Genomic DNA, 25,132 nt, shown 5'->3' with positions numbered 1-25,132 from the left:
CAGAGGCAGAGCCAAAACCACAGGGAGAGCGGATGTAGCTAACGTTTTGGAACAGCTCTAAGCGCAAACGCTTGGCAAGTGGTGACAAATGGCAAACTGGCTCAGCAGTCGCTAGCTGTTAATCTACTTGAGCGCGTTCGGGCACGGACAAAGTTTAGGTGTTTAAAAAAAAAAAATAAACAAAAAACTTATAATAAATAAAAATAGCATATCAAAAGATCTAACGCGGTAAGCACGAAATGCAATGAAAAATAGTAAAAAGTTTCAATCATCAAAAGCGAGGAGAGATTCTGTTTTTTATTGCTTAAAGTACATATAAATACACATGTATTTATTTATTAAAAGCAAAAAGCAAATTAAATTTTAAGCTTGAAGTAGGGTTTTCAAATTACTCGATGACACATTTCAGTTAAAACGCTTATTAACTTTATATAGATTATTTTCATAATCAATTTAGTTTTAATTATTTACACACACTCAGTTAACAATTATTTTTGTTCATTTTTTTTTTTGTGTTTACAAGGTGTGCATACAAAATAAAAGCCTTATATTGGCTATAAATATTGGATAACTAATTTTATTCTGGCTTCAAATATACGCACATAGTGATGTAAAAGTACATCGAATTATCGACGACACGCGGAAGCAGTTATTGTGTACTTCAACTCGACTATTGTTTGAAAATCTATCGAGTTGATTAAATCGATTACCATGAAATATCGGCAACTAAATACGCTCAATTTTTGATGATACAAAAAAAAATAAAGTTTATAATACACGAATGTTTTGAGAATACTATTACGTTTTCAAATTTATATTTTTTGAGGAAGCTCGTTGTTTGCAACTCGATCAATTAATTTTCGATATATCGACAGCTCGATACTTTTTTTTTTATTTTCTGTTTCGACGTAAAACAAAAGAATTTTGCGCGTCTCTCGTTTGCTATTTTTATTTCAGTTTTTTTTTTTTTTGAAGTATAGATATACAATGTACATACTGATGGATGTATATATGAACATACACAAGATGTAATATTTGACGCTATCAAACTGGTATTTACATTCACATTTATGTTACATAGTACATGTATACATAGTATGTAATACTTGGTGCTACCATACTGGCACTTATACTTGCATTTCGTCAACTTGAGGCACCAACATAGCGTCCGCGTCACGTAATTATTAAGCCAGTATGTATTGCGAACCAAGGCAAGTTGAGTTGAGGAACAGACAGCGAGAGAGCCAGCGACAAATCAAGAAAACAAGTTTTGCTCGCAAATCGCCTTCATCTGGGCCGAGTCTTTCAGCCAGGGAAACAATTGTATGCTTGGGTAGCTTGTGACTCTAGATACATAAATACATACGTGCACGGTTCCCAACTTGAATGATATATTTTAAATCACATAAAAAAAAGTACAATTTTGGAATGAAATGTACCAAGTCTGTGTATCAAGACTGTGAGAGACTCTTTACTATTGGGTAAAAGAGAAACAATAGCGCAGTGCAAGGGCTCACAACTTATGTGACCCACTATATTTTTAGGTGTTTTAATTACACTAAGCAACAAATGTGGACTTTTTTCTTCTGAATTTAACCAAACCGACTTTTTTGAATAGATATGAGTCCCCAAACGACGAAAAATACTTTTTTTCTATGGCAGAGTTTTTTTTAAAGAATTTTTTAAAATTTGACTTTTTTATTGAGCCGTTTTTTAGAGGTACGCCCACTTTTGTCATCATTACTCGAGAATGGCTAAACCGATTTTCAAACGCTTTACTTTTCCTAAAAGCTAATGAATATATCTATTATTCATTCATACACATCTAAGATTTAAACCAGTAGTTAAAGAGCTATTAATTTTTCAATCAAGAAAATGTTTTAAAGCTTTTTTTACTTCAAAATTCAAGGAAAACTCCCAAAAAAAATTCTGAACTTCGGTTAAAATTTTTCGTCGTTTAATATATGATTCATTCAAATCTATTGAAAAACGTCGATATAATAAGATTTTATATCTATGCATGTTTTTCTTGATTTTTATGACTTCCTTGTAGAGCGGCATGAAATTTTTTTGTATTTTTTGAGATATCCTAACCAATGCAGCTTTGCAAAAAAAAATTAAATTCAGAATTGGGCTGTTGCCTAGTGTTACCAAATATGCGTTTTAAAACTCCTTCCCCTTAAGAGATAAATTCATTTAATATTTGAAAGATATAAGAACTTGCCCTTTTTATTTATTTTTTATATTAGATTTGCTTGAGCGAGGATAAAGTATATTTAACACTTGAAGAAAAAATACTTGATCTGTATGCACGTAAATAAAAAATACCAAATTGCATACTTCTAGCTCTTAGCATCTTTGGGATTTAATTTATTATACACACTAACGGAAATGTTAGATCGTCGAATCGACTTTTAATGCTTATCATGCCAATATGATAGGGAATGTTGTTTTACAACATCGACAACGCCATTGTTGAAAATCTTAAATGCATCTTATATCCTACAGTCTGAATCTGGCGTCAAGCGATTAACAGCCATTTTTGTCATCTTGGTGTCAAAATAAGGGGAATTAATTAGAGAATTTACAAACGGAGAAAATTACAAAAAATAAGTTTCTTTTTCGCCAAGCCTATTATATATTCAATAGAGTCTGAATATAGTGAAGAACCGATGTAGTGAACACATTGATATTAGTCATGAAATACTTTAAACAGTGAAGAATCAAAAAGTGTCTAATATATCCTGAAGAAATTAAAAAAAAATATATGACTAATATAACACTTCTAAACAACACATCTTTCTTGTTTTTCTTGCATTTATTTTAAACATGTTAAACGTGTTCATATAACCTTCAAAATGTTTTGAAATAAAGCTCTGACTGACCAAAATCTCAGAAAACTAACTAAAACAAATTTAACTTGATAATATTGTGAATAGGCTCTGGAGTCCGTGTCAGGACGTGTGATTGTACATAATTTTGCATATAAGCCTAATGTCAGTGTATAGGTACTTCGTCTGAGCCAGTCTGAGAGGCTTAACTTGAATTCATACCTTAATCACGTCGCTCTCCTCAGAGCATTTCCATTCGTTATTGTGTGCGTGTATTGACTGCTTGTTGGCTAAAACTTGTTTCGATAAAATTGCTCAAATCAAGTAGAATTTAAGACACAAGCCAAGCCAACAGTCAACATCTTAGACTGATTTTTCAACTCTGTTTTCTCGCATTGCAGCTGTCTGCTGACTGCCCAAGGCGACTTCTGACAAATATGGCAAAATTGTCGTAGGAGTTGTGTTATTGGTAATATATACATGTCCATTTATATGATTATGCATATATTTTATTTGTGTAGGTGTTTTTTATACATAAGTATCACAAGTATCTATATATTTATATATTATCACCACAAACCTCTAGACATTTTTAAAAGAAATAATTTTTTAGCAACCGTTCGAAAACTTCCGAGTTATTTAAATGTTTTTTAAGGTATGTTTTATTTAATTATTAAAATTAGTCAAAATACATTACATTCAGCTTTGAAAAATACATTGAATTACTTCAATAAATTTAAATTTTATTTCATCTCTCCAAAATATTTTTGTTGTTTGAAAGCATTGCTTGCATTGTTGCAGAACACACATTCCTATGAGCAATATAACTTCATAGTTATATTAGTCTTTGTGGTCATTTCGAAACTTTATATAAGCTTAAATTATTTCGGAGACTAGCCTTTCTTGCGCACTCAGCATACATAATCCTTTAAAAAATATACAGTAGAGTGGGTCTTTTTTTTTGCGACAAAACGGTTGTCAAAATCGTAATCTACGACGAATTCTAAAAAGTTTTGCCCAATAAACCAACGGTCTAAAATTAAAATAGTGCTTTTGAAATAAAATTAATTTTTATTACTCCATACAAATTGACCCACTATGTTATACAGGTATGTTTTACATATTTTTTTCAACCTGAAAGCACAAAAAAGCCGTTTTCGAGGACCTAAAAAATGAACAATGGTTGGTTTTTAATGTAATTATAAAATTAAATGGAATTGTTTTTAAAGTGTAAAAAACGGGCATTAGATATATTTGAAGTTAGCAGGGTGGGGCACTTGCCTATGACAGTTAATGAGCAATATGCACATCCATATAAACTTTTGGGTCCTATTATTTTATTTCAGTATTTTTTCAAAACTCATAAGTAACTAGGAGGCTTCGCCCCCTGCTCGATTCGCTCGACAACCCCCGCGTAAAAAAGAGGCGCATTCTTATATTTTTCTTTAAAGGCCTGACTCCAGCAGGCCCGGAAATAAAAACTCCTGTCAAACTTCATAAAAAAAAAAAAATTTGTCAGGAATTTTCCTGTCAAACTTCATAAAAAAAACAATTTGCCAGAAATTTTTTTCGATCCGGGGGTTGGCGAGCGAAGCGAGCAGAGGGTGTAGTCATATCAACTGCAGTTTTTGTCATTTAAGAGCAAAGGGTCGTTATTTTTAACATTGGGTTTATTCGGCACGTTTTTTTAACAGTTTATTATTATTCTTTACTTCTGATAGATCAGAAATTAGTACGTGCTAAATGCTAAATACGTTTCGATAGCAATAAGTCATCGTATATCAGCTGTTTTAGCCAATGAAGAAATAGGAATTGCTTAAATAATATAAATTGCTATTTTAATTCTGCAAAATGCCGGCAATTATGGTTATTGGTTGCTTGAATTCTTGCATTAAATTTTTTGTCACCAGCTAATTGCCTGGCTTGTGCATATCGACATGAACTAGAGTTGTCATGAATTCAATAATAAAAACATTCAATCTTCAATTTTTCTCTTAAATCCGATTAGAATTACTTAAAACTATTTTTGAAATTAATTTTAAGTATTTCATGCTATTTATAGAACATAGAAGCAAAATTAGACTAATTAGTATCGATAACAAAAAGTAAAGTGAAATTCAGAACAGCTCGGTTAAGTCATTGCCGCTCGATTTTGTTTTGTATGCAATATTTTATAGATGTTAATAAAAAAATTCTTTTAAAGTATACTTCAACTATAAACAGCTGAAGAAGTGATGTTAAACGATTCTAAAAATGTTCAAGGTTATTTGAATTTTCAGTTTATTGCTTTAGGGAATTATTTTAATGCTTTATGTAGCTTTTACTTTTGATTCTGCTCGCTCAGCAGCACAGCATTTGAAAACGACAATTCTTGTCGATTTGAGGAAATCGGAACAGCAATCAGCTCGATTTGCGGCAATTCCCATCGTTTTCGGAATTCGGAACAGTCCCGAAAATAACATTTTTTGTATAAAAGAAAAGAAACGAATAATTGTTTTTGGCAGAAAAGTTCGATATTTTGAGTGCAAAAGCGAATCTGTGAGTTTGGTTAAGAAATTGCAAAAATTAAGAAGTTTTTCATATCAAAGGTTAGTTTAAAACCGACGTTCATATGGCAGCTTTATTATATAGTCATCCGATTTAGACCAAATTTAAACAAAAAAAAAAATTTTTTTATACCAAGAGCTAATTTTCATCCAAAGGTTCCAATGACAAAAACACAATCTGTGAGTTTGGTTGATATGTCTTAAGAAACAAATTGTATCTATGACAGCTATATGATATATTCATCCGATTTTGACAAAATTGTAGAATATCGTAAAATTTAAAAAAATATTAATAAAATGAAATTCAAAATCAAGGGGGCTCCGCCACTGAACTAATAAATCTCTCGGTAATTTATTAAACGTAGTTTAATTTAATTAGAAATTGATAAATCGCAATCGTAATCGTAAGATGCAAAAGTAGTGCTGCAAAATTATCGCTTTTCCTCTCATGCGATTTCATGCATAGCAATCAGCTTCTGCCCGACTATATTAAAAATTGTGTCGTCATAAGGAATTTTGCCATGCAAAAATACATATTTATATATTAACACAACTATATTTTAATCTAATTGTATATTTGTATATACATAAATTATACATCAACAATTTCATTACATGATATCGATATTTCTTTTGCTTATCGCTCGATTCTTACCCAAAAAAAAAAATGGGTACTATTTCGTACTGTCTTTGTGCGCGAATTGCATATAAACGTATACATGCTGTCTCGCTCGCACGTTCAACTTGCCATGCAAATTTAATTATTGAATTAAATGGAATTCCGAAATACCTTCTCTATTTATGGGTCAATCGCTTTGAAATTTTCAGGGTCGTTTAATAGACTCACTTCCCACCTGATTGTTTAGCTAAGGAGTGATATCTTAAAAATTGCGCCTGTAAATCCTTTGGTGTGATTTGTGGGCGAAGAAGGCGTGGCATCCAAAATTGGAAAAAAAAAAAAAACTTGACCTGCGTATGGTATCCATGAACCTACATTTTAAGTCTCTACCTCTTATTGTCTCTGAGATCGACGCGTTCAAACAGACGGACAGACAGACGGACACAGACAGACGGACAGGGCTGTTGATCCTGATCAAGAATATATATACTTTTGGGGGTCTGCCACGCCTTCTTCTGCCTGTTACCTACATTCTGCCAAACACATTATACCCTTTTTTGACCATTTTTAATGGGCACATGGTATAATAAATCCTCTTGGGCTTAAGTCTATACACCATCCTCTGCACTACTTAGGTACTGAACTCGCCAGCTGACCAAACACTGCTAAATGTTTATTTAATAAATGTATGTCTTTGTTTTGTCAAATTGAATTTAAAAAAGCTCCTGCTTCTGAGTCTTACACACCATACCCTGCACCACTTGGCCACTGAATGCCGCGCCTGACCAAACTCTACTACACTACGAACACATGTAAATAATACATGGGAACTTTAACCTTTAATTTAAAGCACTTGCAGGGCGAATTTGGCAACACGCCGCCTTATCTCCCGATGAAATTATCTTAAGATTATTGTGGCCAAGTTTTAAGGTCGTACGTTAACCGTTTGACCTGTACACTGCTAAATCAGTCTGTCAGTTGGACAAACAACTTTATATATATAGATATGTAAAAATTAATACGATCACCAGATCACATAGATCATTTGTCATCATGAGATTCAGGCAAACCAATTATCTATGTCATCTTTTTTTCTATTTTTAATTGTTAACTTATTTTTTATACTTTGTAATTTTTTTCTTTGAAGACTGCTTTTAGTCGATCATAAATAAATAAATTCTATTTAGCCATTGTAGGCATTTCTAGCACGATCTTCTTTTGTATGTATATATGTATGTCGGTTTGATAGCATGACCTTTAAAAAATGTATGTTACATACATATGGAGCTAACATCAAAATGTGTCAATGAAAGAAACCGATGACATGCTGTTGATAGTCTTAATGTTGCTATTATTAAACATCGACTTTTGAATGATAAGAAGCTACATATATTTGGGCTTATGTATCTATTCTTTGTGCTTGTTTTGTTCTTATTTTGCTGATTTCTGCGTGTACGGCAACTGGTTAGGCTACATGTCTTTGGCAGAGGGCAGGTGAGAGCTAACGGATTCATGGGCCTCCTAGATCGTTGCTGAGGGCAAATTCTTAAATTATCAAGTGATCTATTCATTTGCCAACGCCTGCGTATCTGAACTGCCACTGAACTGTCAGTAGGTATATAGCTGCAATACCTTAGTAAGTAACCCCAATTTGGCAAGTTGTTTGCAGTTTGCGATTGCTAATGCAGCTGCAGCTACAATCAGTAACAAAAGAAAACAGACCAGCAGTGTTGTCAGAACAGGTTTCTTTCCGTCAAATCGGGCTTTTTTTAAAGTATATTTGTAGGAAAACACTTAATGATAAATTCTACATTGAAACAGAAAACTGAAAAAAAATATATTTATATCAAGCTGTTGATATATCGGAATATAATAGATCGTGTTGCAAATATTGAGTTTCTTAAAAAAAAATTTTTTTAATTTGAAAACGTAATAGACATGTTTTTTTGATTATAAATCTTATGTTTCAAACTTTGGCATTTTTTGTAGGTCATTCATACGGTCGCTCATCAAAAATTGATTGAATCAACTTAGTTCTGCAATTTAACTACGATGACCAAACCCCATTGAGTTATCGATTTTTCAACTCGATAGATCGTCAAAAAATAATCAAGAACAAGTACTCGATAATCGCTTTTTTTTAAACAAAATAAAAGTAGGCGTGGAAAAATTAGGGGCGTAAATAAGCACCATTAAACTTTAAATAAAATTTTAAAAAAAAATTGAAAATAAATAAAAAAAAAGGGCGTAAGTGACCGGTCAAACGCAAAACTTTAAAAAAAAGTTTTTTAATATTATATAAATCTCAAAATTTTTTTTTATTTTTTGTTTTAAAATTTTTTGAAGCTTTTAAAATTCTTTACAGAAGATGTTTAAGCAGCATTATACCCTGAGCCCATTGAAAATGGGCAAAAAAGGGTATAATGTGTTTGGCAGAATGTATGTAACAGGCAGAAGGGGGCGTGGCAGACCCACCAAAGTATATGTATTCTTGATCAAAAACAACAGCCGAGTCGATTGAGCCATGTCCGTCTGTTTGAACGCGTCGATCTCAGAACCATAAGAGCTAGAGACTTCAAACTTGGTATATAGGTTCCTGGTTACCATAGGCAGATCCAGTTTTTATTTTTATTTTTTGATCGAGCCACTATATCATATAGCTGCCATAGAAACGATACATCGAAAATTAAGTTTTCGTATAAACAAATTTTTAGTTTGTTAAGATATTAGAATTAAACTGATAAAATATGAATCTGGGCTGGTATTATACATCCTGACCAAATTTGGTTCAAATGGTCAACTTTATCATAAAGAGACGCTTAATCGAAAATTATGTTTTAAGGTAGGTACTCACTAAAGTTAGTGAGAAGCGAAAATAAAAGTGATATACTTGAACGCATAGCGTCGGAAACTAGTGAAACGCAACACCAAAAAGTAACAAAGTGTCGAAGTGCTTTTTCATCTAAGTCATATATGATGATGTACTTCTCCACTTCTTTAATCAATCTTATTTTCTGATTTAAAGAAGTCCAAACGTCTTCTTTTCACTTTAAATTTAGCCATTTTTAATTCAATGTTTTATCTCTTGTGTGACAACAAACAGCTGACATTTCTCTAATGGCTGTCCTTATATTTAACACCACATATAAATGGTCAGTCGACAGAGAAATATCAGCTGTTGTACATAGTGTTGAAAAGCGGCGCACCTTATCTGGCAACTCTTTTTTCATGCCTTTTGTGAGTACCGCACCAGCGAAACTGAAGCGAGATAATTAATATTGCGTTCCTCCACTGTTTTTTTTTTATACGTAGTCTGGCTTAGCGATCGGAGTTTTTTTCGATGTGAATACGTACCTTTAGTATGAAATTGTTTTTTGTTTTTTGAGATATCTTAATCTAACTGAAAGAATATGCATTTAACTTGCTTTTGTCCATGCTGGCCGAAGTTCGTTCAAATCGGTCAAATATTTATTATAGCTGTCATAGGGCCGATCAGTCAAAAATCAACTTATAGTATGCAAATTTTTTTTGTTTTTTTGAGCTATCTTAACCAAACTGTAAGAATATGCCTTTAAGTTGGTTTTGTACACTCTGACCAGATTTGGTTTAATTCGGTTCCATATATCATATAGCTGTCATACGAGCAATTGGTCGGAAATCAACCTCAGTACAGAGTACCTTTGCACAGGGTATCCTACTGTCGAGTGTGCTCGACTGTAACCGCCCACTTGTTATTAATTTATTTAATGTCAACTAAGGACAGCTGAGCAAAAATAGTTTAAAATATAGTTAAATTGGGAAAAATGAGTTTAAATTAAATATTAAAATACGTTTAATAAAATTTAAAATTAAAAATGAAAAATGGAAAAAGCAATTAAATATTTAAAAGCATTTGAATATGTTAATAAAAATTAATAAAAAAACAAAAAATTGTTATTAAAAATTTAGACAAAACATTGTGATTTTCCAGATTGTTTTTATGGAATATGCTGCTTTTTTAACAGCTTTAACAGCTTTTCTTGCTTCCCAAAAGTTGGCCACAATGCAGTCGAGCTGCAGCTGCGCTCCAGAATTCTCAACTGTGTCACGAATACAGTTGCACCGTTCTTATTAGTTTCCCAACCGAAAAACTTAACTCACCGGTCAAATTTTGTGTGGTTTTTCCTTGGGCGTACATTTCCATTTATGTCTCTATTCTACTTTAAACCTTTATCGTTGCAGTTTTTTTTCCCCCAGATACATTTGGTATAAAATGAAGTCGAGCCCATGGTCAATATTGGCCAGCGGTTTTGGTTGCATTAATCTCACTGCCCTCGTGTTGCTAATATGTAGCGGTCAAGCAGCAGCTCAATCGAATTACGTGCAACATGGCGATAGCGGCAACTACTCCACAAGCGGACTGCCAGAAGAGGCGACACTGGATGGAAAGGTAAGCGGTACACTTTTACAGTATATGTAACTATAAATTTATAAATTTTAACATTGTGTATTTTATTTTTTAATTTTTAAAATTTTGACTTTTTGTTTTTAACTTTGTTATGAAATGCGCCTACATTTGTCATCTTTACTTGAAAATGCCAAAACCTTCCTTAAAAAGCTGTGCGTTTTCTGAAAACTATAATACTAATTATTTTTTTAGAGTTTTTTCGATTTTTTTTAATTTACTTTAAAATTCTAAGAAAACTCTCAAAAAAAATTGAATCAGATGGTGTGACGCTGCGTTAGTTGCGCGTCGTTTAAGATACAATAATAACAGCCACACAAAAAAATATTTTTTTCTGATCTGGGGGTCTCACTATGGCTTATGGGTGGCTGAATCCGAATTCAAAGTCAATGTAACCCCAGCACATCAGGAATTTAAAAAAAGCCCCAAATTTGTATTTTTTAAAATTTACTTCGAATTCGTAATCAGCGACCCCAAAAACTCCCGAGTAAAGACTTTCAAACGAATCCGATAAGTTTTTCAAAAAAGTGTCCGTCATTTTAATTTTTTCGGGTTATTTCAAATTGCTGACTTTCTGGGGTTAAAGGACATCGGGATCGGATTCAGCGACCCAAATATAGTACGCATAGTGAGACCCCCAGATCAGAAAAAAAATATTTTTTTTTGTGTGGCTGTGTAATCAATATTAAGCTATAAGAAGACAGGCTAAGTGAAGTGTCCCATTAATTTGTATTTTTAACCGTTCCTTCAGGTAACCAAGCTCGATGACATTAGCCCCTTGATCTTTCTGAATCGCACGAAGGCTGCTCTTAACTGCGCAGCTGGCTCAATGCAAGTGAGTTAATGATAATGAAAGCCATAAATTCAAGCCCATACTAAATGATTTTTTACCACAGGTTGATCTAAAATTCAACGATCCGTTTCATGGCATCATACAAGCTGACTATGATCGCAGCAGTGCCTGTCGTGTGAGTGGCAAAGGTGCATTTAGCTATCGTCTGGAGTTGCCGCTTAAAGGATGTGGTACTATACAAGTAAGTCCTCAATGCAAATAGTTTAGTTTGGTTGTACTATAATTCATATTTTTGATGTTGCGAATTAAATTGCGTCTTACAAGAATCCCACTCGTGTATTTACCAACAACATTATTGTGCGTTTCCATGCCAATTTGGAAATGGATGGCGATGAAATCATCACGATAGTGTGCCGGTATCCGCCGCCTGTGCCTTCACTGCCACCAGCACTGCCAGCACCTATGTATGTATTAAGCGACCGACTCCTGCTTTTCTTATTTTTAAATATATTTATATTTTTGCAGTTTAAATCCTATTGCAACGAGTGCTGTGCTCCAGCCCCCACTAAAGAGTATACAGATACTAATGATCATCTGTGCTATCATGTTCCTTACACTTCTTCTGTTGGGTCTGGCCGTCTCCTACTACTGCCTTCGCAGCCGGCCCATTCCGGTGGTGCGTCGCCTACACATGAGCATGGGTAGCGGCTCGGAGATAACCAAATTAAGCGGCAGCAGCGTTGGCAACATCAGTGCGTTTGAGGGTGTAAAAATACCGCGAGCCCATGCTGCACTCCAGGCCGTGTACAGCTCTTCTGGTAGCGAAGGAGCACTGATACCATCGGACTATCCCAGTGAATCACATTCGGAGATTGAAGAGATTGACACTCGATCATTGCCATTCAGTTCAGCGGGTAGCTTTGAAAATCGCGCCTTCATTCAAGAGACTTCAAGCATTTACAGTGACCACTATGCCCCGACTCAGGAAATACCCGTTACCAACTCGGTTATGACAACTGTTATGCGACATAACTCACCAGTTCAGGAGGTAATGACTAATTCGCCCAAGTTCGATGTTCAGGTGCGTGTAAAGAAATATCCGCAACCAATTCCATCGCCGGTCACCTCCGACACGGAGAGCGTGGGTACTGTGCGGCCCGATCGAAATAATTTGTCGACCATTATGGAGGCGTATGAGGATCGAGAGAGTGTAATGACTATGGATTCGTTGCCGCCGAAAGTGGAGACCATGCAGTCACAATTTACATATGTTCCAGAGTTGCATCCGGCTCCACACGCTCTACAGTCACAGCCCCCTCCCATTGTAGCCGAACCCAAGTTCTCCGTCTACACTCGCACGCACCATGAGGTAGTGGACGGACGTCCAGACACCTGGTCTGACTATACTGACGGACCAGCAAATAGCGAAATTACAGACTTATCATCTGAAGCTCCCGACAGTCGTATCCATGAAACAAGTGCCGCGGTAGACACTATGCACTATTACGAGCACGAGTACGCCCCAGCGGAACCGATCGTTCCGAGTAATCAGCTGCCAGTGACATCGCACACCGTGGACGATGTCTATTTACGCACAGTTACTGAGAAGAAGACCATTGAAGATATTGAAAGTCATAAACGACTTGTCACTGAGTACAAGAGTAAACCGAAAGCGCCATTGCCGCCGCCTCCTCCGGAAGTGGTAGACCCCAAATTCGATGTTAGGGTGCGCAAGTATCCAAGCGAACGCGAGCAACAGCAATGGGAGAACTTCTCTGATATTTCTAGCGCCTCGGGCCTCACTCTGACACCCAAGCTGGAGCGCTCGGAGTTGAGTTTACCACCCACTGAGCCGCCGTCACAAATCCACGATAACAAGCTTAAGCTGACCAGTCCAGAACTAGTAGGAAATATGAAGCCAATTGAGGTTCCACCGCAAGATAAGGATGTTCCCAACTGGGATGTGCTCATACGAATTTTGGAGGAGCCAGAGATGTCCGATATAGTTGATGACGCCAGTTCTGTTCACAATATCAGCTACGACGATAAAACCAAGTGGAAGGAAATCATCACCACGCAGTCTTCACTGCGTACAATGCTAACCGAAGCGGTGGTTCGCGAGGATTTCGAACGCATCCGTCAGGACACTCGTTACGAGCGAATGTTTGAGCCTCAAACCTGGGATGTCATAATACGGATCCTTGCTCCACCCAGTGACGACGATACAGACGTAGAGATGCGTGCACCCAAACGTGGCAAGAAAACAGCTCCGCAGCCTTGGGATACACGTTCCAGGCGCAGCTCCTTGCCCACGCTTTACGAATACGACAGCGATGGTGGGTCGAGTGTTCGCACCATACGCAACGATTCAACGATGCCGCTACATGAAGGACCTGGTGTCGGGACTGGACCTGGACCTTTTAGCATGCAACGATCACGCCGTAGCTCGCGCACCTCATACCAAACGGATCAAAATGATTTCCGTTCGATGTCTGAGGTGACCGTGGACTTTGGGAGACTTCAGCCGGATCATCTGGATAATGTAAGCGACGCTAGTTCGTATTACCGTATGCAGTACTACGATGACGAAGATAGACGCTCTTTCCATCGATCTATCAGTCATCCATCGCTTGCACGCTCCGCCAGCGAATTCACAGAGCACTGGACAGCCCCTGACGAGATTGAGATCTCCTCGCCAGAAGGCACGCCCAGAGCTCATCGTGTGCGTCAGGTAAATCTGTCAGCCGTACTATTATAAAGCCTACTTAACTATTTCTTCTTTCTTTCTTCTTCACAGCTCGTACGGGACCAGCCTAGTGAACAACATATCGTGTCCCAAACGCAAAGCGATTTTGTGGAAACACACCGTAGCATCTACCAGTCTGAAAAGCAGTTGTCTCCGCCATCACGAAAGTGGTAGGCGGATAATCCTTAAATCGAGTCATTTATTTCCCAAATATTCGACTAAACACAAGAGTAAAATTGCTCTTCGGAAAGGGGTATCTATACTTACATTTGAAAGTATTTATCATACAAACATAATTGCCTTAAAAATGGATGGAATTGAGCGCGATTCCGCTAACAGATTTTTAACCCAATCAACAATCTCTAACTACAATTTCAATATGTTTAGTAAATTACTTAAAGCAATTTTCTAACTTAATGGAATTACCAAATAAAAAAATCTTAATATAATATAACTAACAAAAGTGCCAATCATAATTGCCTGAAGATATGTATGTTTACGCAGTTAGAAACATGAACACAAATTTAAATTCAACTCAAATGCATTTACATCAGTGATGGGTACGTTGATCGGAACGCAGTCAGCCGAATACTGAGACACAGCCGACAAACGCGAGACTTTGTAAATTTTTTATCAGTTGTTCACTATTGCCTTGTCGATCAATTTTAAATAGGTAAATGTCTATAATGCCGGTTTTATCTCAAAAAATAAAAATAAAAAAACCCCCAAATAGGGTATGATGAATTTACCAGTTAAAATTAGATTGGGGTCTAACTTAGTTTATTTTTAAAAAATCTTTGAAATTTCCATAAAAAATTAACTCTTTTATTGTTGTTTTGTGCAACTTGTCATTATTGTGGCCCTTTTACCAACACTTATATTCTTCGACTTCGACTAATGGTCTTGTCAATTTTATTGTGAAAAATCTCAATAGAAAAATAGTATCATGAAAAATTATGAATACATTGGATAAAGAAGTTCGAGGACCACTGGCAGAAAACTGTTTTACATGATGTGTCTGTGAGAACTTGGAAAAGGAGCGCCGCAGGCAAATATACAGCGATTTTTTAAAAAATATTTTTTTCTACAGCCCGCTTTTTACATTTCCTAAGCCACTATGATGTAGATTATGTAGATGTTTAAGAAGCTACTTGTCTACTCAGTGTTGGTAAACGGACAATAGTAGTGACTTATTACACAAAACAACCATGCAAAATTTCAAAGATTTTTTAAAAATAAACTAAGTGAGACCCCAATCTAATTTTTACTGGTAAATTCATCATAAATCAACACATATTTGGGGGTTTTTTTTTCTTAATTTCTCTTTTTTGAGATAATACCGGCATTATAGATGATTACCAGGATTGGATGTTTAAATCGTAAATCAGCTGCTCACTACTGCAAATCGAATAATTTTTTAATGCAGAATAATGGAGCTGATAATGTTTTAATTACAGCTAATACATTATAAAGAATAGGTAAAATTATAAAGCTCCTATTCTAAGAGCAGACTATTATTAATGAGGCTCAGAAAAATAGTTTTACTCTCTTGTTATTTTTTTTCCCGCCACTTTTTTTTAAATTCACAAAATCAAATTTTTGAAAAATTAATCCGATTTACTCAGACGAAATGAAAATCTGTTTCTAGAATACCCTTACTATAAACTCAATTTTTTCCTTGTGCTTTGAGTGCATTTAAGCTTATGCAGTGCTCTCACTGCCTCACAATGTGTCCTCATATGTTGACGGTAAAAAGTGTTCCCATTATCATCACAACCATTTTGAGTCACTCTCTTCGCAAAACGTCGCAAATCTCCACATTCCATCGCAATGTGAGCAAAGAGTGAACATTGACCAAGTTCGTGAACAATAAACAAATCCACAAAATGAATAAAAAAAGTTGAATATTTGTGGTTGTGAACTGATCAAATGTTGCTGCCTCCGTGCGTGAGAGACTCTGTCCACAAGAAATTTGCGACAGCATGTGACAATGGTGCTCACATTGGAGTTTCACATTTCTTGTGACTCCAAATTGTTACATAGATATGTCGTTCACACAGCATTTTACCGTTGTGACACTGTCTTATGAAGCTTTGTGAGGCAGTGAGAACGCGCAATTAACCTGTTTCATATATTTTTTTTTTTCATTAAGGGTTGTCCATTTAAAAATTGGAATTTTAATTAAAACGGCTCGATATTTTTCAAAGATTAAACATTTATTGGAAAGGTTGTTTCATGTCATTTATTAATGAAAAACAATTTCAGGCAAATGACCACCACGGCTGACTTGGCAGTAGCCCATTCGATCCACCCAATTTTTAAGAACATTTTCAATTGTTTCGTCAAGTATGAAAGCAAAAGCAACTCGTATCTCGTTCTTCAACTCATCAATTGTTTCAGGATTGTTTGCATAAAATTTGTCCTTGACCGCTCCGCAAAGATAATTGTCTAATGGTGGGCTTACATAGGGGCACAATGTGACATCATATTCTGCGGCAATTTCTGACAGCCAGTGACACTAGTCAAAGTGTTCACATTGACGTCACTTAAAATGTGCTTCACAGCGCTGTGCCAAGCCAAAATGACTGCCGTCAATGTGCACACTACTTGTCAATTTCACACAGCGCCACGGCTTTAGAAAGTTCACAAAAATTTAACATTGAATAAGTTCGTGCGCAATAAGCAAGTTCCACAAAAAGAATAAAAACAAACAAGTGGCGCGCTTTTTCGTCCAGCAAACAAAATTAACTTTATGCATATTTATCAAATAATGATTATATGTGAGCTTTTCACACAACTTCGCTAGCATCCCTTCCTTCTTGCGGGTCAAATTATTTTTGGCAATTGACAAATATTCATCCAAAATCACCTTTTGCTTCTTTAGAGAATCAATTTCAAAATCACATTAATTTAAAAATTATAAAATGTACAATAAATCCATTTCAAAACACTAGAATTTCCAAAATAACCTAATTAGTCGTGCCACAGTGTCCCAAAAGAACCAACTTGCTCGATATGCTTGGCACGGAAAAAAGCGTTCAAAAAGCTGGTTTCACTGAAACAGCTGTCAAACTATTTTCTGTCAAATCCGTGGCAGCCTTTCGCACAAAAAATATGAGTCACGGAATGACACCGTTGTTCACATTGAAAGTGACACATTTTTTATGCCACTTGCCATCTCCATATTTGCAGTTTTTTTGAAGATAGGGCGCAAAAGATCGATTGTGGCGTGTGCTGTGTGACACGTAGCGCCGGGTTGTTGAAACCACATATCGTCCAAGTCTTCCACTTCAATTTCCTAGAAGAACCAATCACTTAACATTGTGCGGTAGCGCTCACCGATCACGGTCACGGTGGCTCCTTCTTCATTTTCAAGTCAGCCGTGGTGGTCATTTTTTGCCCAAAATGGTTTTTCTTAAATAAATTACATGAACCAACTTTTCCCATAAATGTTCAACCTTTGAAAAATATCGAGCCGTTTTTTTTAATATCAAAATTGAATTCCAATTTTTAAATGGACCACTCTGTATTACTTTTTAAATCTTGCTTGTTTAAACGGTCTGTTCGTTGCGCGTGTGTATAGATAAATTTGAGCAGCTGATTACACGCGTTATCGTCGTGGCCCATCTCTGATATTCATTATATGTATAACTATTGATTTAATGCGAAATCAATACAATATATAGAAATTACACTTGTAAATGTTCAGGATTTACAGTTTGTGGACCATTTTTCACACATACTCACAAAAGTACTTATAGCACCCAATATCGTAGAGAGGATATATGTACATGCATATATTATGTTGCCTTTTCATATTTCAATAGAAAATATTCTACAGTCGCAAGTCAAGCACGAACCTTGTGTGTGTATGCCATTAAAATATTTAGTTGCAAATAGGCTTTAACATTTAGTTGCAACACAACATGGCAAACTACTCAATTGCATTCCCTATTGCCGCAATGGCATACAGACAAAATAATCACAATTTTGAAAAAGTATTACTACAAAATATTTAGAAGTACTGAAAAAAATAATATAAGAGGTGACATTTTCAATTAAACAATAATTATTTGTTTTCAATAGTGAGTTTTCCACTGCATGGAAACAATTCTATATAAAATTTATCTAAATACTACAACTTTATACACTTGTGTATTTTTTTATTTATTTTTTTTTTTTTGTAAACACGACTAAAGATTTTAATATTCACTAATCCGTTCAAAATAAATATGGTATAATCTGACATAAATAAAAGAGGAAAATACAATATGCTAAAAATGTAATACCCTTGTTTGATTTACTACATTTTTCGCATTCATATATATGTACACGTATGTATGTCAGTATTTGTAAAAGCGAAATTGATATTGTTATTTCGTTATGAACAAATATTGGCTCCGGTGATGGTTCTGGTACGTTCGGAAAAGTGTACATACATATGTCAGTAAAAGGTTATATTTCGGTTTGTGGTTTCGATAACAATACGGAGTCGTACTTTTAAATTTGGTTTGACACTGAAATTTGCAAAATCTCAAAATGTTTAGGATGAATATTAATATATGAAAACTTATATAGATACAAAAAATTTACATCAGCTTTTGATTTCATTATATTACAATCATTTTATTCCGTTAGCGGTTCCGATACTGATTTCCGTATTATCCCCTGCTAATAACAATGTATTCGATTAACACATGTAAAAATACATATGAATGTACACACTTTCTTATGTATTAGAGTGGGTCGATTTGTATGGAGTAGTGCCCTGCATGAGTGCACACTAAACAAAAAATTATCCCATATTTCTCAAACAAATCATGTGATACTCATGCTGGGTTTACATAGGGCCACGGAGAGTCTTATTTGACAGCCACAGTGCCGCGGAGCAATGTGTCATTCATGAGCACGAGTCTAATATCCAGACGAGTCATAATCTAAAGCTAGTGAGTCCGGTTCACAAAAAATGGTTTACTTGATAGAATGAAAAATCACAGTCTCTCTCATTACAGCTATCAAATACAAACAAGTCGATATTGTCAAACTCATGATACAATTATATTAGGTAGCGACGGCACAGAGAGCGCTCTCATTTTTGCTATCATATATTATTCAGTATGTAAGCAGACTAACAGGCTATGAAATGTTCTGTCTCGCTCTCCCGCACACAATTTCTTATTATCTTGTTTTGCTTTCGCAAAACGAAAATAGGTTTGAAACCTATTTCCAATACGTAATTGCGAAGAGTGGCTTTAACAGTGCCATGTTATAGTTAACACAACGTTATGCCGATACGTCGCGCTACGTAGGGAGAAGTGTAAACCAAATATCAAACTGCGAATCGTAAAATTTTTTTAACGTTTGTTTTGTATGGAGTTTTTGATTCCGCGGTCGTTTCGCTCTAAGTGTAACCAGGCCTATTAAACTGTAAAAAAGTATGCTAATGAAATGTTTGTAAGAGTGATTAAATATGTTTGTAATTTATTCAAAATAATCTTGTGTTCTTCTATTAACTAATTTAATATATTTCTGCATATTTATATTTAAAAACATTATTTGATTTACCATATCTGCATTTTCTGCAATGGAGATTCTTTTTTCGCAAATTAGATTTCTTGCTAGAGAATACACTCTCTCTGACGAAGCTGACGATGCTGGTATTGAACAAATTTTGCAGCTCAAGTTGAATAAAAATGGGGTCGGAGATGTCTCCTTCTCCCTGTTACATACATTCCAACGAACACAATATACCATTTTACTTATTTTTTAAGTAATGGGTATAATAACAGATTTTAGTGCTTTTCTTTGCTTTAAAAAATATTAGTAGTTTAAAATCAATGTTGACGTCTTCTCTTTTTTGGGGTCTAGCTTTTGCTGTTTCTTTTTAGCGCTTCCTAAAGGAAGAAATACTAATTGGCCCCTTACCAAAAAGGAGGACGCCACCTTGTAACAAATTCACCTTGCACTAATTATTCCTTTCATAGAATGTGTGATTCGGACATTCAGCAAGTTCATAACTACGAGAGTGGAGCTAACACTAGAGAGACTGTCTTACGATCATTATGATTTTCGAAACAGTGTGAAAGCTCATCATACGAAATGACTTGAGCCACACGACAGCTTAGCTTCGAGTCAATGAATCCGATGAATCAATAACTCATAAGGAGTTGATATATTTATTTGAAAACAAAAATGAGTCGTTTTGAATGTGTGCACAGGGTAATTTTTGACTGTTAACTCGATTTAGTGTGAGCTTGTAGAGGGCTCTAGTATGGAACAAATTGTACCAAGCGGTTGTCGAAATCGTAATCTACTACGAATTCTAAAAAGGTTTGCACAAAAAACCATGTGTCTAAACTCAAAATCAACCTTACCGTTTTTATATTTTATATAATATACGAAAAATTTCCCGAGAAAAATTGACCCACTCTAATATGTAATTGAAAAGGTATATTACGTAGAAAAATATTCATTGCCTGCAAATAATGCAACAATATTAATTGAATAATACAAAATTGTACAAATATATGAAAACATATGTACTGCATGAATAAAAACTCCATATATTGCTAGATTATTTTTTATCTTAACAGAAATGTCTAAAATACAAATACTACAACTGCATAAAAAGACAAAAAATAAATAAATTTACTAACAAATTGACTTTTGTTTTTATTTTAATATCTTGAAAATTATGGTGGGCTTACATAGGGGCACAATACGACATCAATTTCTGCGGCAATTTCTGACAGTCCGTGACTCAAGTCAAAGTGTTCACATTGACGTCACTTAAAATGTGCTTCACGGCGCTGTGCCAAGTCATTATGACTGCCGTCAATGTGAACACTACTTGAATACGAATAAGAACAAACAAGTGGGGCGCTTTTCGACCAGCAAACAAAAGCATATGTATTTATCAAATAATGATTATATGTGAGCTTTTCACACAACTTCGCTAACATCCCTTCGTCTTGCGGGTCAAATTATCATTGGCAATTGAAAAATAATCATCCAATATCACCTTTTGCGGTTTTAGAGAATCAATTTTAAGATCACATTGGTGGGATTCCTGAAACAGATTCAGATTTGGTTTCGTTACAGATTTTATTTCGCTGATCAGCTGTTCACAGCTGCTCCATACAAAATACGTTGGGTTGCCAGGCAAATTAAAAAAATTATATGGAAAGTGTGGTAGCCCTAAGTGATTTCACGAAATCAGGTCTGAGGCTGATTTCGTTTTGATTTCATTTCGATAATATGTGAGACCATGCATTTCGATAACAATATTTGGTCACACTTGGTGCTATTTTACATTTTGTGGTGATTTTAATTTGGAGAATGTTGAAAGTTTCTTACATTTCAAGCATAAATAATTTAATACCTATATATTTAATGCTGAATAATTACTAAAAATGTCCCAGATGGATATGACAGCTAAGAAAGGGCTGCGAGTATTGAAGCTAGTTCAGGATAATTTCTTAAAAAGACGAAGATAATAAATGAGCTGTTAATGTGGAAAAATGCAGCTTAAGCATTATAAACAAATTGTATTATTCTAATTATACTATTCTGCAACCAAACTATTAATAAAAAGTCTCAGAAAAACAGATTTCACACTTTCATTTGTCAATTTGTGTTTTGCCGCCATTTTATTAAGCTCTCGAAATCAAAATGAAATCAGTGTGCAAAAAGCGACGCTCCTGAAACTGATTCAGATTTGCTTAAACCATCGAATTCGAATCCGAATCTGTTTCAGGAATCCCACTATTAATTTTAATATTATATAATGTGCAATAAATCCATTTCAAAACACAAGAATTGCCAAAATAACATAGTTAGTCGTGCCACAGTGTTCAAAAAAACCAACTTGCTCGATATGCTTGGCACGGTAAAAAAGCGTTTATTTGAGCTGGTTCCACTGAAAACTATCAAATCAAAGCTGTCAAATCCGTTGCAGCCCTGTGCACAAAAAATATGAGGCACGCAATGATACCAGTGCTCACATTGAAAGTTTTTTTTTTTTTTTTTTAATCAGAAAGTCTTTATTTATAATCTGTCCTTAGTGGACAATCAATAAATTGCGGGGAAGTAACATTGACAATTAAGAAGTACATCAACACTGTGTCATGTGCTCGGCATCAGCTATGGTATGGTATTGGGAGGTGATGTGTTCAACATCAGTGGTGTTGTGAAGGCATCAACGATGGGGTAAATCCAGCGGGTGGACTCTCTTCAGGCGCCTGGTGATTGTGCTATTGTCTAGCAGGTTGATAGCTAGGGTATTGATGTGCCTGTCCAGGCGGTCCGTGTGGGATTTGCTCAGCCTGGTAATCTCGTCGAAGACCCATGGGATGCCAAGCTCATTGTGGATTTCTGCATCTGGAGTGAGCAAGTTGGCGTTAGAAATGATTCTCAGAGCTTTGTTTTGAAATTTTTGAATCTTGCTGAGATTTGAGCGTCTGGCAGTGCCCCAGATGGGGATCCCGTAAGTCCACATGGGCTTCATGATGGTTTTGTAGACGAGCAGTTTCACCCTTGTTCTGAGTGGCGATCTTCTCCCTATGAGCCAGAGATGCTTCTTCAGCCTCTCATCTAGTTGAGTCCTTTTTGTTGCTTAGGTGTGCCTTCCATGTAAGCCTTCTGTCTAGAGTTATGCCTAGGTACTTGGCCGTGATGCTGGTGGGAATGTTAGTGCCGTCTAGATGTATTGGTGGACATTCTCCTCTTCTGAGTGTGAAGGTCGTATGGGTGGACTTCTCAGCGTTGACCACTATATTCCAGCGCTTTAACCATATGTTTGTGGTATTGAGCTGGACTTGGAGGATGTCCGAGGCAGTTTGAGGGGAGGCGTCGCTGGCAAGAAAGGCCGTGTCGTCCGCATAGGTGGCTGCTAGCAGCCTGGCATCTGGGGAAATAGGCATGTCAGCGGTGAAGATTGTGTATAGCACTGGGCCCAGTACGCTTCCCTGAGGGACTCCGGCTCTGACGTCCATGATTTCTGACCTCTCGTCGCCACACTTCACATAAAAGCTTCTGCGCTCAAGGTAAGATCTGAGCAGCAGAAAGTAAGGGGCGGGCAGGGAGGTTTTGATCTTAAGTAGCAGTCCGGCGTGCCATACCCTGTCAAAGGCCTGCTTTACGTCTAAAAAGACTGCTGAGCAGTACTTCTTCTCCTCGAATGCTTCCAAGATCATTCCCACAATGCGATGACATTGCTCTGGTGTGCCATGGCATTCCCTGAAGCCAAACTGGTGATCGGGGATCAAACCAGCCTCGTCCAGTATTGGACGGACTCTACGCAAAAGTAGTCTTTCAACTACTTTGGAGAGTACCGCCAATAAGCTGATCGGCCTGTATGAGGCGAGATTAGCTGCAGGTTTCCCAGGTTTCTGTATGAGGATGATCTCGGCGCACTTCCACTGGGTGGGGAAGTGTCCTAGTTGAAAGCATTTGTTGGTTATGTTGAGCAGAAGCTTGACTCCATTCGGCGGGAGAGCTTTGATAGCTGGGACATCGATGCCGTCATAGCCAGGGGACTTGGACGCTTTGAGTTTGCCTATTTCTTCAATAAGCTCTTCCGGCTCAACATCGGCGATTGGAAGCGCCATCTGACAAGGTGCGTCCAGGAACTCAAAAGTCTCGGCGGCTTCTTGCTGCGTGCACCTTGTGAAAGGAGTGAAGGCCTCGTGCAGATGGTCCGCGAAAGCTTTTGCTCTTTGGCTGTCAGAACGGCACCAGCATTTGTGTTTTGCTCCGTACCACTGTGGCTGTCAAATATTACCTTCCGTGCCCCTATGTAAGCCCACCATTATAAGCGGGTTTGGTCGGTGTGATCACGGTTGCCACACTTGGCGTTTTTGCGCCAAAACTGCCTCTTGTTTTCTCCGTTGGCGCAATGGCACTTTTTATATTGGAATTGGCTCTTTTTGGTTTATTTAATCAAGAGTTTCTTGAAAACTATACAGAATGTAATTTAGATCTAATTTTTTCACAACCAACAATATAAATGTATTGTACCATTGTACTGAAATTCTCAAAGTTCATGTTAATTAATTAAATATAAATGTATTGTAAATTAAAAAATGTGCTTTTTGATATTGGTCTCAATTGAATATTTTATTATTTAAAGAAATGTTTATACATGTCTTAAAAAAATTACGTTTTTCAAATAATTAGGTTGTTTTATAAGAATTGGGTAGTTTTTATGAAATTGGCTATTGTTTTTAAGAAATTTACTCTTTTTAAACATTTTTCTTTGGCGGTTTTTTATTTTATTAAGTGGCAACCGTGGGATGCCGCTAACTATTGGATAAAGCTTAGTATTCACCACCACGGAAATAAAAATTTCTGGAAAACTTCATATAAAAAACCTGTGCCAGGAATTTTTTGTTTACGTCTTCGACGAAGACTCTTCGTTTCTTGTGTATCCAGCAACTTGAACAAAATCCTCAGATTCATATCGATAACACTAGGATAGATTTGTGGCCCATTTGAAGAAAAAAAAACTATTTTTCATATAGTGAGATTTTTTTTAGAATTGTTTAAATATCTGTCTTTTTTTATTATTTTTTTCAGAGGCTTTACTTTTTCTGAAAGCTAATGAATTTATCTATAATTTATTAATACAAAGTTTAAGATTTAAACCAGTAGTTTAAGAGACATCAATTCTTAAATTAAGAAAATTATGATTTTTTTAAGCTTATTTCTTAAATTCGAGGAAAGCTATTTGCATAGCTGAATAAAACCCTCTAACAGTTAAAAGCCAAATTGTCATTCAATCAAGTTGAAATTTATTTTATAAGTAGATATATGCTAAATAAGCTTAAGTTTTAAATTTTAAAATTTTCCGTTGGTTGGAACGACCCTCAGGTGCAGACGGTTTTGTTGGTTTTCACAATTTCAATGTTTAACATAATTCTGTAAAAAAACGAAAAGAAAAATTTATTAGTTTTCCATTTATAATCTAAAAGCGGAAGACCGTCTTCAGACGGTCTTATAGTCAGTTCAAACTGAGCTACATTTACCATCTACCATCAAATTTCGTGATGGTCCCATAGTTTTACCCGTGCCGAAATTTTGTCATTCGCTCCAGCATCTACTATTGATGCTCCTATCCCAAACGTTCCCAATCAGTTTCGAGCCGATAGTTATCG

General features: G+C 35.9%; 1 protein-coding gene across 2 annotated transcripts; it reads left to right on the top strand.

Annotated features, from left to right (window-relative positions):
- On the top strand, positions 1–14,417 carry LOC117784834. Of its 2 annotated transcripts, none has more exons than XM_034622667.1 (7): positions 1–228; positions 10,218–10,425; positions 11,192–11,275; positions 11,337–11,474; positions 11,558–11,697; positions 11,759–13,964; positions 14,022–14,417. In XM_034622667.1, the coding sequence occupies exons 2-7, from the start codon at positions 10,249–10,251 to the stop codon at positions 14,151–14,153; spliced, it is 2,877 nt and encodes a 958-aa protein (XP_034478558.1). In that variant the 5' UTR covers positions 1–228; positions 10,218–10,248; the 3' UTR covers positions 14,154–14,417. The 2 variants fall into 2 exon arrangements, with proteins under 2 accessions (XP_034478558.1, XP_034478568.1); XM_034622677.1 differs by having other exon boundaries at positions 3–228; positions 14,031–14,417.
- The last annotated feature ends 10,715 nt before the right edge of the window (positions 14,418–25,132 follow it).

The sequence above is a fragment of the Drosophila innubila genome, chromosome X (genome assembly GCF_004354385.1).
Source record: "Drosophila innubila isolate TH190305 chromosome X, UK_Dinn_1.0, whole genome shotgun sequence".
NCBI classification, from domain to species: Eukaryota; Metazoa; Arthropoda; class Insecta; order Diptera; family Drosophilidae; genus Drosophila; species Drosophila innubila.
The sequence above is the reverse complement of the archived record's forward strand: the minus strand, read 5'-3'. Positions and strand labels throughout refer to the sequence as shown.

Coding starts and splice junctions, on each gene's coding strand:
- LOC117784834 (XM_034622667.1), top strand. CDS start 10,249: ATGAAGTCGAGCCCATGGTCAATATTGGCCAGCGGTTTTGGTTGCATT. Junction 11,276..11,336: donor GCGCAGCTGGCTCAATGCAA/GTGAGTTAATGA, acceptor TTTTTACCACAG/GTTGATCTAAAATTCAACGA. Junction 11,698..11,758: donor CCAGCACTGCCAGCACCTAT/GTATGTATTAAG, acceptor ATATTTTTGCAG/TTTAAATCCTATTGCAACGA.